Genomic DNA, 15,081 nt, shown 5'->3' with positions numbered 1-15,081 from the left:
AGACACCGCCCCTCAGAGCCTCCCAGGAGTGACTTCCCACGCAGCACTTGCTGAAGTGATAAAGTGATAAAGTAACCCAGCTGTCTCTGCCTCTTTGTTCCCTGAGTCTGGCCCCAGCATGACACTAGCACCCGTATTTTCACGGTTTTTATTCATTAATTTTGTCAGATGGTTTAGTGGGGTTGTGGGGGGAGATGGGCAGGAGCTGTTCCCCACCCCCTGTGCACAGGTCAGGACAAGCTGGGGGCTCCTGGAGGGAGAGGGAAGACAGGGTGTCAGCCTAGCCCTCAGATTTGTGCGAGAGCCCCCGGGGACAGGAGGGTGGTGGGGGGATGGGTGTGCCCTTCGGCCCAGGGTAGGGAAGCCATAACAGGTTAGGGACCCACATCAGAAACAAGTTACAAAGTTAGAAACCTGGGGTAGGGGTCGGGAGCTCAAGAAAATACAAAACAAGCGATTAGATGGGTCCAAGATCAGTGAGGGCGAAGGGAAGGGAGGAAGGTCTCTCTCCCGGCTGTGGCTCAGCAGTAGCTTCGGGTCTGACCCTCAGAGTGGAGGGACCAGCTGGGAGTGGGGTAGGGGGGTGGGGGACCAGCCCCCTCCCTTCCTTGCCCCCCATTCCTGTACAAGGACCCTCGGTGGTGCTCGCCCCCCCTCCCGTAGGCTGGTGGGGCTGCCCTGTACAGCAGGAGAGGCTCTGGAGGGCCCCAGGGCGCAGGCACCCTGTGAGGGGTGTGGGGGCCCCAGGGGGCCCGCTGTTTCTGGGGTAGGCGGGGGACTGGGGGGCCAGGATCTGAACGGCTCCGGGGGTGGGCAGGAGGAGAGGAGGAGCAGGAAGAGGCAGGTGAGGGACCCCGGGGCCCCAGAGCTAGATTAACGTAGAGGGGCTCGGGCCGGGTAGGGCGCCTGGCGGGATGCTGGGGGGCTGAGTAGCCAAGGTGGTCATGGGGAAAGCAAGAAGGGGGTGGTGGGTAGCTGAGCAGGAAGTCGGGGGACCTGTGGAGTGGTGGCGATTGGCCAAGCAGGCCATATGAGGCATTGAGCCTATCTGGGGGCATAGAGCGAAAGGGACTCCAGGACCTCGTGGGGCCAGAGTACGGGGTTCCCTCACCCGTCTCGATTTCATAGTACAGGTTCTCTCCCCTGTCAAGTGGTGCAGGGGGACCTAAGGGGCTCCTCCAGACTGGGGCTGGGGAGCTGGGCTGGAAGGATGGGGAACCCAGGGGGTACAAGCCTGGTTTGGGGACCCCAAGGAAGGGCGGCAGGCACTCCCGAGGGGCTGAAGAGAAGAAGCCGGGAGTAGGAACCTGTGGGGGGACAGAATACAGGAACTGAGCTGCCATCTCTGGCTAATCCCCACACCCCCTGCGCCCCCACCCCCCGCCACCTCTCCTGAGCTGGGCACTGACCTGGGCAGGGCCTCTGAGTCCCCGCCTTGAGGTCCCTGGGGGCCGCTGGCTCCTCACCAGGCTCCCGTCACTTTGTTGCCTTGGCAGGGAGGGTGGGGGTCCAGGAACCCAGGCACCTGGGTGGCCTAGGGAGTTGGGGGCCGGCCCAACCCCTGAGGTCCCTGGGGGCTCACCGCTCACCTCCAGTGACAGTGAGCGGTGGAAAGGGGAGTGGGGAGCAGAAGGGGTGCTCCCATGCTCTTGTTGGTTCTGTCTCTGGGCCACCTGCTGAGCCCGCTCAGCCAGGGCCAGGGCCATGAGGCGTGCTGGGTTCTTGGGGGGTGGGGGTGGGGCCCCCCCAGGGCGCAGGAGGGACAGCGGTGGGGGCAGCAGCGGTGAATCCATACCAGGACCTACAGAAAGAGGAGTGGAAAGAGGAGTCAGCCAGGTCTTGGGTGCAGCTTCAGGGTCTGTAAGGGCATGGGGTGGGCTGAGCAAGACTCACCAGGCTGGCCCTGGGCTCCCCGGGGACCAGGCAGCGCCAGCTTGCTGCAGATCTCCTGCTGGCAGGTGTCACTCAGCCGGGCCTCGGCTCCGCGCAGCAGCAAGGGGATGAGATGGGGCCGTAGGCCTGGGCTGGGGCTGAGGGCCGGCGTTGGGGTGACTGAGGCAGGCGTTGCCCCGGCCCCCAGCAGCTCCAGGACAGCAGGTGGCACTGATACAGCCAGGGGCTCTGAGATGTCCAGGGCAGTGGGCGAGGCAGGGCTGGCGGCCCCTCGGGGCGAGAGGGCCCGGGGGGTCACCCTGGGTGGGAAGGCGGAGGCAGGGGCTGGCGGCGCCGGGCTGGCGGGAGGCGCCGGGTCCCCTGGTGTAGGGCTGCTGCAGCGAAACGTAAGGGGATCGAAGTCGAGCCCCCGGAGCCCCTCCAGGCAGCGGGGTGGGCTGAAGTCCAGCTCGTCACCATCATCTAACCAGGCTGAGGTTCGGTGTGAGGGGGAGCCAGAGAGCGCCCCCAGCCCAGCTGCTGAGGACCCAGAGGACTCGGAGGACTCGGAGGAGGACTCGGACTCGGAGGAGGAGGAGGAGGAGGAGGACAGGCTCTCGCAGGAGCCAGCAGGTGCCGGGCCCACAGGGAAAGCATCGCTGCTGGAGTGGGGTCGCCGGAGCCTATGCAGCCTCTGGAGGCCTGGAAGGGGGGGGCAGTTAGGTGTGAGAGGGGCGGGAACTTTACACACGCATACAGCAGTGAGGACAGGGTACAGTCCCCACGGGTGAGGCGGGGGAAGTTACATGAAGAGGCGCTTCCCTGGATATAGGGTCACAGTGGCTGGGAATCCAGGGATTTGCTGTCCAGACTCACAGTGAGAAAGGAAAGATGAGAATCATTCTACACCCAAAGGCAAGACTGACGTCGGACAACAACACGGCCGGTGAGCAGACCAGCGGGACCTCCCAGGCTCTCACTGTTGGGAGTGCAGATCAGGGCGACCGTTTTTGGGAAAGCGATCTGGCCTTGTCACGTAAGGTTGACCGTGAGCATGGCCTACAGCGCGCCCCTCGGCTCCCAGGGGCTGGGAGCGCTCTCCAGAGTGTGGGCGCGCAGGGAGTGCTCACCAGAGCCCCCAGGCCCCTCGGAAGTAGGATGCACAAGCGATTCTGGATGGGAGAGCCACACATGGATACCAGAGAGCAGCCAAGAGGAACGAGCCTGAGCTACACTCGGCCACGTGGGTGGCAGTGAGCAGAAAGTCAAGTTCCACATCCAGCACCATGCCCCCCCCTTTCTTAGGAGACCTCTAAAGTTTCAAAACAGCTAGGACTGTGCCATATGTTATTTACGCAGAGGCCTGTAGGTGATAAAACCTTAGAGCAAGGGGATGCTGCCCATCAACTCTAGGGGACGCCTCTGGTGAGCAGGCAGCAGACGGGGAGAGGGGAGGAGCTTGCAGGTAAGAGAGTGGTGTCTTTTTAAAAAGTTCTGGCCAGTGGGTTCACGGATGTTCGTTTTATTATTTAGATTTCTTTTCAAAAGGAATGAATAAAAGCCTGAAAGGACCCTGCCTGGACCAAGGATCACAGTACACCATAAACCAAGGGTGATGCTTTATCTAACACATCGATGGTACCTCGTGTCCAGATTAGGAACTAAAAAACCAAACAAACAACCCCAAGCCGGCAAATCTGAAGTACGTTTAGAGGCCATCTCAGGGCCGCCAGCCCTCCCAGCCCCACCGGGGCCCAGGCATGAGCCACCCGGCGCTCACCAGCCCCGCTGGCCTGTGATGACAGAGACTCCTCACTTTTGGCAGATCTCAGGGTGACTGTGTCAGGTCGGCCGCCTGCGGGGAGAGGCGGAATGGTCACAGGCACTCCAGAGTGCCTCCCCTCCCAGCCCCACCCCCCACTCACTGCCGCCTCTGACCTGAAGGTGGCGGTGGGGCACGGGTGCCCCCCAGCCAGGGTAGAGGCTTCTTCCGGGGGATGCTGGGGCCCCGGCCCAGGGCAAAGAAGGTCTTCCAACTGCTTCCCCCTGGCTTTCGCGGTTTCTCGCCTCTCTCCCCTTTCCTCCTGGGGTTTGCGTGAGACACAGGAGGCAGTCTGAGGATCTGGGGCCTCCAGGCTGGCCCTGTGCTCCCCCAGCATCCCACTCACCTTTCCACAGGTGAAGCTGGGGCCTTGGGAGTGGTGGGCTCGGTGGGAGTCCCCAGCCGGCCCTGGGTCCGAGCCTGGGCTTCCTCCAGCGTCAGCAGGCGAGTGGAGGGGCCGCTGCCCGCAAGGGACTTGGGCCTGGGGAGGAGGCAGCGGCCTAGGGAGTTGGGAAAGGGGGCAGCTGTCAGCTCGGGGGGGCCGCTCAAGGCCACAGGCAAAGCCAAGCGCTACAGCCCAAGCCCCGGCCCCGCAGCGTGCCCACCCGGGCTGGCAAGGCAGGGGGCCAGGGCGGATCAGGCGGGAATGGGTGGGCAGCAGGCAGGTGAGGAGGAGGAGTGAGGCAGAACGAGCTGATGAGGAGGCAGCTCCCGGCAGCCAGCGAGGGCAGCGGCTCTGGCTTCAGTTACCTCGGGCCCGTGGGCCCTCCGACGTGCTGAATCCTGATTGGGCTGGGGTCCGGGGTAGGGCGGGGAGTCTGGGTGGGGCCGGGGCGGGGTCAAGTCTGGGGACCTCCCACCTCCTCCCTGGTGGACCCATGGCCCCAAGAGCCCCCAGGAGCTACAAGGGGTGAAGGAAGAACGATGTCCGGGCCAAGAAGTGGGGATCCTGAGCGTAGGAGCTGAAATGAGAAGGGGGGGGAGGGGAGGGAGAGGCGGGGGCGGGGTCCTCAAGGAGCCAGGAGGGAGGTCCAGCTTCAGTGGGGTAGGGATAGGGCTGGGAGCCCACCTGCCCTCCCACTGCAGCCCTAACAATGAGGGGGCAGTAGCCAGGATATCAGGGGGTGGGATGGGCATACCTGCAGGGTCGAGACCAGCAGAAGTGAAGGTGTCGCTGAACAGGACATCCACGTGGGTGAGCAGGAATTCCACCACCACAGACTGCACCCGTACCTCCCTGAAGGCTGCAGCCCCACCCAGCCCCACAGACTCCAGTTCCATGGACCTGGATGGGAGGAGGGGGAGGGAGGCCAGGTGCTTTGAGCCCCAGCGGGCGGGTTCCAGCTAGGCACGGTGGGGAACACCTCTGACCTTACCAAAGTGATCACATCCAGAACTGGGTTCTCAACCTTTCCCCAAGCCCCCTCCCTCCCTGCCTTCCCCATCTCAGTCGGTGCTCAGGCCAGACACCTCCAGGTGTTGTTCCTGATCCCTCTCTTTCCCTCACTCCTACATCCTGTCTCTCAGCAATCCCCGTCTGCTCCACCCACAAAAATCTCTCCAGATTCTAAACTCTTCTCCCCCACTGTCCCCACCGTGGTGCAGCCTCCACCCTCCCACTCAGAGACATCACAGCAGCTCTTCCCTGGGCTCCCTGTCTGTCCTGCTCCCCTGCCGTCTGCTCCCGTGCCCGGTCAGGGCCCCGCTGGCTCCGAGCCCTCCCCTGGCTGCACCTCTCTCCTGGCAGAAGCGAAGTCCTCACCATGACCCACGACCTGTAAGTCACTCCTCTGGCTGGTCCCCTGTCACCTCTCTGACGTCATCATCTCCTCCCCCTCAACCGCTCACCCACTTGCTCACTTGCTCCAGCCACACCGGCCTCGCTGCTGGTCCTCCAGCACAGCAGGCGCCTTTCCAGCCTCCAGACATTGGCACTTGCATTCCCTCGGCCTGGTCTGCTCCTCCCCAGATATCCACATGGGTCCCCACCTCACCTCCTGCAGGTCTTGACTCAAGTGTTACCTCCTCAATGGAGTCTTCCCCACCCACTTTCTTTAAAATTGTAAGCTTCCTTCTCTCTCTTTTTTTCTTTGTCCTAAGAGTTCTTATACCCACCATCTCATGGACCACCTCTTTTATTTAGGACAGAGAGCTCTCCTGTCTTGGTCACCACCAAATCCTCTGGGGCTCACGCTGCTACTGGCCTCAGGAAGACTTCCTACGGAAGCCTCCCCTGCCACTCTAAAAATTTCAAAATGCCATGACCCCGTGCATCTCCCTTCCCTGCTTTGTAATCTTTCTCCTTAGTACTCATCACCATCAGACCATAATCTCTATTTTTCTTATCGATAGCTCATTGTCCATCTCCCCCATGAAAATGTGAGCCTAGCAGCACGGGATCCTGCTCATTACTGGATCCTGGTGCTGAGAACAAGAGCTGGCACCCAGGGAGTCCTTAAGAAATATGTGTTGAATGAAATGAATCAGAGAACAAAAGTTGGGTGGGTGGGCTCTGGGTGGGAAGCATGGGGCAGATTTGAGGCCCAGCCTGTGGAAGGAAGCTGAGGGGGGCAGGCTGGTGAGCTGCCAGCTTACCGTAGTAGGTTGGGTGCCCAGACAATGGCCAGGTTGCGGGCATGCATGCTGGTGTTGGCACTGTGTCTCGCCATGCGGGCCAGGTGCCTCAGCAGGTACTCCAGGGTCCTGGGGGCGGGAGAGGAGGACACCTAAGCCTCAGCTCCCTTGGGACCCCACCACAGGCCTTCCCCGCCCCTTCTGGCTTACCTGTAGTGAGGCGGGGGCAGCTGCTGGATGACGTCGTGGACTCGCACCAGGCGCTCCTCCTCCCCGGGCACCGACATGGCTTCCTGAGATAATGCACAGGTGTGACAGGGGCTGGGCCGAGCATCCCGGCACCCTCCGACTGTGCCAGCTCCCTTACTCACACTGAACTTCCCATAGAGCTGGTACGTGAGCAAGGGATTCGGCAGTTCCCGGAAGTAGAGCTTGCAGAGGGAGGACACGCTGTGGATGTCCTGCAGGAAGGCGGGGCCGGACAGTTCAGGGATCCTCTCGCTGTCGAACTCATGCCTGAGGCCACCAGGTCAAGGAGAAGAAAGATCAGGTCAGAGCTGACCCACCTGGCCATGTTCTTCCTCCACCTCCCAAAGCGTCCACACACGGATGCAACTCTCTTCCCGTGCTGGGCTCTTCAGAGGCAGAACCTTACGGAACCCCCCAACAACTCTGTGTGCCCCAACGAGCGTGCCCCATTTTACAGGGGAGGACACTGAGGCCCAGGTGGCAGATGCTCCTGCTTGCCGCTACCCGAGGCCATCTGGACACAGAGCATGACCACACACGCTCCTTCCACAACGTTGTCTTTCTGGCTTCAAGAGGTCACTGGAAGATGTGGCCAAAATCCCAGCAGCCCCTGCTCAAAACTCTCTGATGGTGTCCCACTGCTCTTGGGTAAACGCCCTCTCATGTGACCTCGTGCCTTGTCTCTCAGAGCCCCAGGCTCCGCACTGTCACCTCACACCTCTTAGCCCCAGTGCTCATGCCTCACTGCTCCCCACCTTAGACTGTTCTTCATGCTGTGCCTCCTCAGCTCAGACCCTCCTGTGGTTACCCCCTTACTCTGAGTAAAAGGAAAATCCTAACAGCATCCGAAAGGCCCATTTGCTTCTGGGACGTGAACTCCTGCTGCCTTTCCCTTGCACTAACTGTCCTACCATGGTGAAAGCTCATCCCAGGACGTCCACACAGCCGGCACCCTCACCTCCTCCACAGCACGCTCTCCCCCAGGCGGCCTTCCCTGCCCACCTTATTTAAAACTGCAATTCCGCCCCCCCCAACTTATTATGATCCGCCCCCACCCGGATAACTCTGTCCCAGCACACGGCACAGGGCCTGGGATAGAGCTGATGCTCAGTAAGTGTTTGCGGAAGGAAGGGCTTGGTGGAGGGCCCTCACCGTAGCCTCTGGATGTTGGATGACACTCCTGAGAGCCGGTAGATTCCATCCACCACCCCGTGGGCCTCAATAAACTCAGAGCAGCAGCGAAGTACCTGGGGCACTGGGAGAAAGCAGGGGCTCAGGTCTGGGCAGGCTGCAACAGGGTGGGAGGAGTGGGCTGGGCCGGTGGACATGAGGCCTCACCATCCTGGCCTGAATTGCTGAGGTGCTCTCCAAGGTCACAGCCAAACACCCTCTGCCGCAGGATGCCCCGCTGCCGCAGCCGCTGCCGAGAAGGGCGGGAGCGCATGAAGGTTCGGAGGAGGCCAGCCAGCTTCCCACGTGGCCGGGGCACAGCTGTGGGAGTAAAGGCAGGCCATAGAAGGTCAGTGCAGCCACTGGTCTTATGGTGGGGGGGGGTGGGCAGGGGCCTGGCCTCTTGTTCCCATTACCTGAGGTCAGAGAGGAGACACCCTGGGGCGTTGGGACACCGCACGGGGGACCATCGGCATCTGTGGGGTGAACAATGGGTGGAAAGAGTGGATGACAGGCAAAGGATGCAGGGAGGCCTCCCCATTTTGCCCCCTGGCACTTACCCCCCTTTAGTCCTGGACCAGGCCGCTCTGTGAACAGTTCCACACACTCACTGGGGAAGAAACCGACCTGAGGAGGGTTTGGGGTCAGTGAGTAGGCCACCCTAGCTGGCACGGTGCCCTGGCCTACCCGTGCACCCAAGCAAGGTTCACCTGGAAGCCTCGTTTGCCCCGCCACCAGCTCCGATCCTCAGTGGGTGGCATGTCGATCACAGAGACAATGTCTCCTACCTGGGAGCGGGAAGGTAATTGGAGGGAGGGTCAGAAGGGACAGGGGAAGTGGGGAGCCCCGCTGGAGTCTGCTTCCCCATAGCCTCACCTCGAAGGACAGCTCATCTGGTGCCTGGGCTGTGTAGCGTTTGATTACGTGCGCAGCGGCCACCGCAGGGATGTTAAGGGAAGCCTCCTCACTGAGGAGCAGTCGCCGGCCGTGGTTGTCCAGCTGAGATGGGGAGAGGCCAGAGGGAGGGGATTAATAAAGGCAGAGAGCGTTCCTCTTTGCCCGGTGGGGGCCACTGCCTGTCCCCTACCGAAGAGCCTCAGTCAGTCAGAGCTATTGGTCAAACACCTCAATTCTTGCCCAACAAAGCCCCTCTTTCCCTCTCATGTCCCAGGGCACCCCTGCACCCTCATCCCCCATAGCAGACACTGCACATTTGCTATCTGAAAACCTACTGGTTTGAGCCACTGTTGGCCAGGTGTTCTAGGAGTTATAGTCAAACCTATTTCTAACTGATATATCTTGAAATCCTCACATCCCCACAGTCCAGTGCCTGCTCACACACACACACGCACACGCACACTCATTCTCTCTCACAGGCATGTGCCCACACAGACCCTGAAATACCAGAGCCTCCTCCACTCTGGCTTGTTTCTTCCCTGTGCCCACACACACTCTCAGACTGGTTCTCGCTCCTCAGACAGCCCTCGCTCACTCCCAACTCCAAGCCCCCCTTCCCGGGCCCACCTCCATCCAGGTGAGCACAGGCCCACAGTTGAGGTTACTGTCCACCAGGCCTGACAGGGTCTCCAGGTATTGCAGCAGCAGTGGTACCAGCATCTGAGGGCAGGTTGTCGGAGGGGGGGCTTTTGTGAGGGGACCTTGAGAGAGTTCGCTGCCCTCTTATACTGCCCTAGCTCACCTCTGGGCAGGGCTGAAATTCAGCCTGAATGCATGGGTGCTTCTCCACTGGTAAGCACTGAAATATATCCATACCAATTAGTAAACGGGCCATGCCGAGCTCCTGTGGGCCCCCATTGGTCTGGGCCGTGCTGACTCTCCCACCGAATCCCCTGGAATGCCTCATGCTCCTAAAACTGAAAGGAGCCTCCCTGCTGCAGTTTCATTCTGGGCCTCTCCATTCCAACTGGTTGGAACCTGGGCCATACCAGTGTTTAAATACTTCACTATCCTCTCTTGATGGCTTCACACATTGCTCATGAGGACACACCATAGGTGAGGTGGGGGCTGAGACAATAAGCAGTTTACCTGGGCAGCCCTGGCACCCTCTGGGGGTGGGGGAAGCTCTGGGAGGCAGGAGAACCTCCTGTCGAATATGCACCGGTGTAGGTGGGCATCCAGGGATCGGAAGTCATCATAACTTCGGAGGACTGGCCAGGAACGGCCCTGTGGGATCAGGAGGGACAGAGATGAGCAGTAGGCCCATTACACTGAGCTGAGAACCATGAAGACCCGCCTGTCAGGCCAGATGAGGAGACGGGTGGCCTCACCTGACAGGTCACCTGCACCCCAAACACCAGCTCATTCTCTCCAGAGAAGCTGGGGCCTTCACGCTCTGGAGACAGCAGGAGCTGTAGAGGGAAACAACGGCCCAGGTTAAGGGCCTCAATTTTGTCCAGTCCTGACCTTTCCAGGTTGGCACTATCTAGAGATGGATCTGTGTCCCCTGCCTGGGCCTCCCTAAGGGGTGTCAGTCAGAGTACAGGGTCCTGGCACAGAGCAGACACCTAACAAAAAGTTAGGTGAATGAATAAAGAAAGGAAGGGATGAATGAATGAGCCGTTCTCCCCTTCCACCCTGCAGCTCCTGCCACGGACCGCTCAGCTGTCCCTGAGGTAGGTTTCAGGGGTACAGTGGCTGATACGGCTTCGGGGTTGGGTAAGATCGCACCTTCCCGCCTGGGTGCAAAGCCCTCCTACCTGAATATGGCCAAAGTCAACATTCTCGTAATGGAAATGGGCACAGTCAGCCAGCCGAGGGAAGGGACCTCGAGGAGCCGAGAGCCTGGGGGACAGGTGACACATCACTGGTGGCTCCTGTGTTTGGCCCCCCTCCTAAGCTGAGCCTCACCCTCACCTCTCACCTTTTCCCAGGCTTCCCCTTCACACTGGGCCCCCCAGTGTGGGGCAAGGGCTGCACTGAGCCCTCCCCTGGGCCATCCAGGCTGTCAGTGCTGCGAGCCTGTAGAGCAGAAAGAAGAATCAGAGGCCTCCAGAGATGGGAGCAGAGAGACAACGGGAGCATTGTTATCTGTGAGCCTGGGCCCAGAGGCCCGAATTGCTCCACAGGCTGCCCTAAGCATGGAGCAGAAGGGTAGGTCTGGGGAGGGGGCGGTGTGACGGCAACTAAGGGTAGGCCTGCTTCTTCGTGTGTGGTCTGGGGTAGGGGGCTGGAAGAGCCGAGCCTGAAGGTGAGGCAGGGAGAGCACATGCTGGTACCACGTCTCCCTGTCTAAAGCCCTCCTTTAGCCCCTGCGGAGTATAGTCATCTCCCCTGTGTTCCTCTCCACACCTTTTACTGATGTCTGGACAATCACAGCTCCCATCTTATCAATCTTCCTGCTTCCAACCTCTCCCCTCCTGCTAGCTTCTTCACAGCAAGCACCAGTATAATTTTCATACCACACATATCTGCCTGTCTCTCCATAGATCACAGACCTTCAATGGCTCCCTGTTCTCTTCAAGATAAAGTCCGAATTCTCAGGTCGGTTTACCTCTCCAGCCCCACCTTCTCCCCACGGCCTCCACTCTCAGAGCTCTCAAAACTTCTAAGAGTCCAAAAAAAGCACCATCTTCTCATTTCCTCCTAGGGCCTTTGCAAAGGTCCCCTCTGGATGGAACACTCTTCCCCATCCTTTCGGTAGGTTCCCTCCTCCTCATCCCTCAGGTCTCATCTCTCATTCCCTCCTCTTGGAAGTTCTCCCTGACCCAGGCTGTGTCAGCCTCCTCTTCTAGACTCTGCTATCACCTGAGGTTCTCCCAGCCCAGCCCTGAGCACTCTGAGATCTCACTGGTGACAAGTCCCTCTCCCCCATTGGACTGTGACTTCCCCAGGATCAGGGACCCAGCACAGAGCTGGGCACAGAACTGATGCTCCTCACAGGTAAGGCTGTGCCTGATTCTTCTCTGGGTCCCAGTGCCCTGTCACATAGCAGGAGCCCGGTAAAATCTGATGCATAAAATAACCAGCTGCCAGATCGGGATTTCCCAGGCTGGGCTCTAGCCTCTCCCTCCTTCACATCCCTGCAACCTCAGGTTCATCCTTGGGTCTCACCCTCGGTTCTGTCCCTCTCCAGCCCATGAAGCTCCCCAAGGCAGGACGGGAGGTGAATCTCTTTGCGTCTGGAACATGGGGTCTGCCAGGAGGTATCAGGGAATGTCTGTTAAGTGAGCGAATGAGGGAATGAATGGATGAATGAGCAGGAGCAGCATGGTGGGAAAGGGAGATGGTGGGGAGGGAGGGTGAGGACAAGAAGATGGAGAAGGACCCAAGGATCTAGTGAGAGGTACACTGCTGGCTTGGGGTTGGGGTGGAGTAAGAAGAGGGGAGATGCTGGAGAGGCTGAGGTTCAGGCTGATAGGAGGGGGTGGGAAGGGTTGATTGAGAGGGAGCAGAACGGAGTGAGAATGAGAAGAAAAGGGTCAGGCTGAGGATGGAGCCGGGTGGGGGTGGGGCTCAAGAACGCGAAAGGGGCTGGTGGTAGGAGGGGGAGGGGGCTAGCCAGGGAGGGGTGGAGATTGGGAGAAGACGCTGAGGATGGCTGTGGGATGGGGGCTGGCGAAGGACCCAGGAAGCTTCAGCAGGTCCCTGGGTTGGGGGGGAACACTTGGGGGTGCGGGTCCTTCCCGGGGCTAGCCCATCCCCCCCCAAGCCTGGGTCCTCGGCCACTGTCACCTCCATCCAGGGCGTGGAAGGGGATGCACACTGAGGGGGCGGGGCCGGGGTAAGGGCTCGGGCCCAAGACCCGGCCGGGGGGACGAGAGGGATCTGGACGAGGGGTGAGGGGCGGCGCAGGCCGCGGGCTCGGGCGGGGCCGGGGGCGGGGCGCGCGGGGCGGGGCCGCGCGCGGACAGACTGACACGCGGACGGACTGACGGCCGCGTGGGCCCCTCACCACCATGGTAGCGTAGGCTCCTCAGGCGCCGGCCGCGCTCGATCCTTCGCTCGTCGTCCTCGTCGCCGCTGCCGCCGCCATGGCGACACAAAGGGGAGGGCGCGAGGCGCGCGGGCGGCTGCAGGCCCCGCCCCTAACGGCTGCCCGTGGCTCCGGCGCGCGCCCCACGGAGGCGGGGGCAGCGGGGACGCGGCGCCGCTTCTCATTGGCTCCACCCTTGGCCTTAGGACGACGCCCCGCCCACCCGGCGGGTTTTCATTGGCTTAAGGCTTCGGTCCCATCCCTGGCTCGGTCTCTTCGGTCCCGCCCCGCGAAGTTTGACAGCGCCGCGCCCATGACTGCTTTTCATTGGCTGTTATTACCCTCCTGAGACACACCCCTAGGTTCTTTATGCTTTGCTTCCAACACTTCTAACACTAAGCCGTGGGCCGTCCCCTTAGTCCACTCTCAGTGACCAGTCCTCTGACACTTTTTTCCCCCTTTGACTTTCTTAGTTGGATTCTTCCGTGGCCTCAGAGCTTTTTCCCATCCCCAAGCAGCTTTTCAATGTCTCAATCCTCTAGCCCCAACTTGTCAGTCCCGACCCTGACACTGCCCACAGAATACTGAGGGCATTTGCCCATGGACGGTTTTCACTGGCTCAGACACCCTGCCTGGGACGTAATCCTAGGCTCTCTGCGACTTGGCCTCGCCCTTCCCACTGGACATTGTCCTTGCCTCCTCCTCTACTGCTTCTTACAGGCCGGCTTCCAGGCTTGACTCCTTTTTCCTAGGACTTGGTTTAGCCCCAAATGCCAGAACATGACCACGCCTCCCATAAAGCCAGTCCCAGTCGTTCCGCCTCCGACTTGAGCCAGGCCCAGAAAACACTATAACAATGCCCTTTCCAAGAGAATTTTTCCATTGGTCATGTTCCCAACAGGGCCCCTCACCTCAGAAAGTACCACTTTGATTCATTCACTCATTCATTCAAAAACTCTAATCACTTAATTTGTGGCTACATCAGTAACCAAAGCAAGGGAAAACATATCGTGCTCACATGTGCCTCAAAAGCTGGTGGGAGAAGACAATGAACAAAATATCCAAAAATACGGAAAATTAGAAGGTGATAAATTCTATGGATAAAAAGTTAAGCCGGGATTGGGGAAAAGGAATGCTGAGGGAGGGGTCAATTTAGGGTTACTTATTTCAACTTATTGAACTTGCTGACTTCACTCCCATCACAGGGCTTCCCTACCTGATGTTCCCATTGCCTGCAGTCTCCCCTCATTCCTGCACCCCACCCCCCACCAACCCCTGTGGTGGTTTTAAAACACGACCGCAAATTCTTTGACACTGCTTTCATGAAAAGCTGGAGTCTTTGTCCCCTCCCCCTTGAATCTGGGCAAGACTGACAACTTCAATCAACAGAGAATAGTGGAATTGACATTATGTGATATCCAAGGCTAAGTAGCAAAAAAGCAATGCATCTTCCTTTTTGTCCGCTGGAATGACTAGCTCTAGAGCTTTGAGAAGTGCAACTATGTCCAGGAAGCCATGCTTTGAGGAAGCCCAAGCCCTGTGGAGAGACCCTGGGTAAGCACTACAGTCCACAGTTCCCGCTGAACCCAGCCTTGGAGTCATCTGAGCCCTAGTGCCAGACTTGTAAGTGAAGAAGCCCCAGGGATTCCGCCCCTGGCCGTTGCGTCACCTTTGAGTCTTTCAAGTTGAACCCCTAGACATCATGGAGCAGAGACAAACTGTCCCCAGCTGTGCCCTGTCCGAATTTCTGACTCATAGAATCCATGAACATAATAAAATGATTGCTTTACGCCACAGTTTTGGGGCTGATTTATAATCCAGCAATACTAATTAGGATGGCCCTTTGTCAACGAGTTAATTCCTACCTGTCTCAGCTTAAGTGTAACTTCCTCAGAAATCCTAGGCTCCAGTCACCCCCCCAACTAGATCAGGTTCTGCTACTAAAAACATCTTTCATTTCTCTTTATATCTAAACAGAGATTTCCTTCTTTTTGATTTCATTTAAATGTATGGTTTGTTCAAAAAGGCTGAAAACAAATATATACCATGTCTATGATATACAGAAGCTACTTTTTAAAAAAAGATTTTATTTATTTATTTGAGAGAGAGAGAGTGAGCACAAGCAGGGGGAAGGGCAGAGGGAGAAGCAAGCTCCCTGCTGAGCGGGGAGCCGACCTGGGGCTCCTGGGGCTCCAGGTAGGGCTCAAATCCAGGACTCGGGGATCATGACCCGAGCCGAAGGCAAACGCTTGACTGAGCCACCCAGCTGCCCCCAGAAGCTACTTTTATTTATTTATTTATTTATTTATTTATTTATTTATTTATTTATAAAGATTTTATTTATTTGACAGAGAGAGAGACAGCGAGAGAGGGAACACAAGCAGGCGGAGTGGGAGGGGGAGAAGCAGGCCTCCCGCCGAGCACGGAGCCCGACGCGGGGCTCGATCCCTGGACCGTGGGA

General features: G+C 59.0%; 1 protein-coding gene across 1 annotated transcript; it reads right to left on the bottom strand.

The window, feature by feature from the left end:
* Nucleotides 1-134: 134 nt before the first annotated feature.
* On the bottom strand, nt 135-11,853 carry ARHGAP33 (Rho GTPase activating protein 33). Its single transcript, XM_028123539.2, has 22 exons — nt 11,759-11,853; nt 10,569-10,666; nt 10,405-10,489; nt 9,976-10,056; nt 9,734-9,871; nt 9,212-9,304; nt 8,564-8,686; nt 8,398-8,475; nt 8,248-8,314; nt 8,104-8,163; nt 7,856-8,008; nt 7,670-7,772; nt 6,640-6,784; nt 6,479-6,561; nt 6,290-6,397; nt 4,834-4,979; nt 4,041-4,194; nt 3,811-3,956; nt 3,653-3,727; nt 1,894-2,574; nt 1,410-1,801; nt 135-1,307 (listed from the first exon to the last, which is right to left on the bottom strand). The coding sequence occupies exons 1-22, from the start codon at nt 11,783-11,785 to the stop codon at nt 522-524; spliced, it is 3,822 nt and encodes a 1,273-aa protein (XP_027979340.1). The 5' UTR covers nt 11,786-11,853; the 3' UTR covers nt 135-521.
* Nucleotides 11,854-15,081: the final 3,228 nt, after the last annotated feature.

Source organism: Eumetopias jubatus, unplaced genomic scaffold, assembly GCF_037043125.1.
Source record: "Eumetopias jubatus isolate StellerSeaLion01/CBP00866 unplaced genomic scaffold, mEumJub1_p1.0 scaffold_10, whole genome shotgun sequence".
Lineage (NCBI taxonomy): Eukaryota > Metazoa > Chordata > Mammalia > Carnivora > Otariidae > Eumetopias > Eumetopias jubatus.
Note: the sequence above shows the minus strand (reverse complement) of the source record. Positions and strands in the feature narration are given on the sequence as shown.

What these genes read in the sequence shown, in the direction of transcription:
- ARHGAP33 (XM_028123539.2), bottom strand. Translation starts at nt 11,785, where the DNA reads ATGGGCTGGAGAGGGACAGAACCGAGG. An exon ending in CAGCAATTCAGGCCAGGATG is followed by an intron (nt 7,773 to 7,855) that starts GTGAGGCCTCAT and finishes GCTTTCTCCCAG; the next exon opens with TGCCCCAGGTACTTCGCTGC. An exon ending in CTGCCCCCGCCTCACTACAG is followed by an intron (nt 6,398 to 6,478) that starts GTAAGCCAGAAG and finishes TCCCGCCCCCAG; the next exon opens with GACCCTGGAGTACCTGCTGA.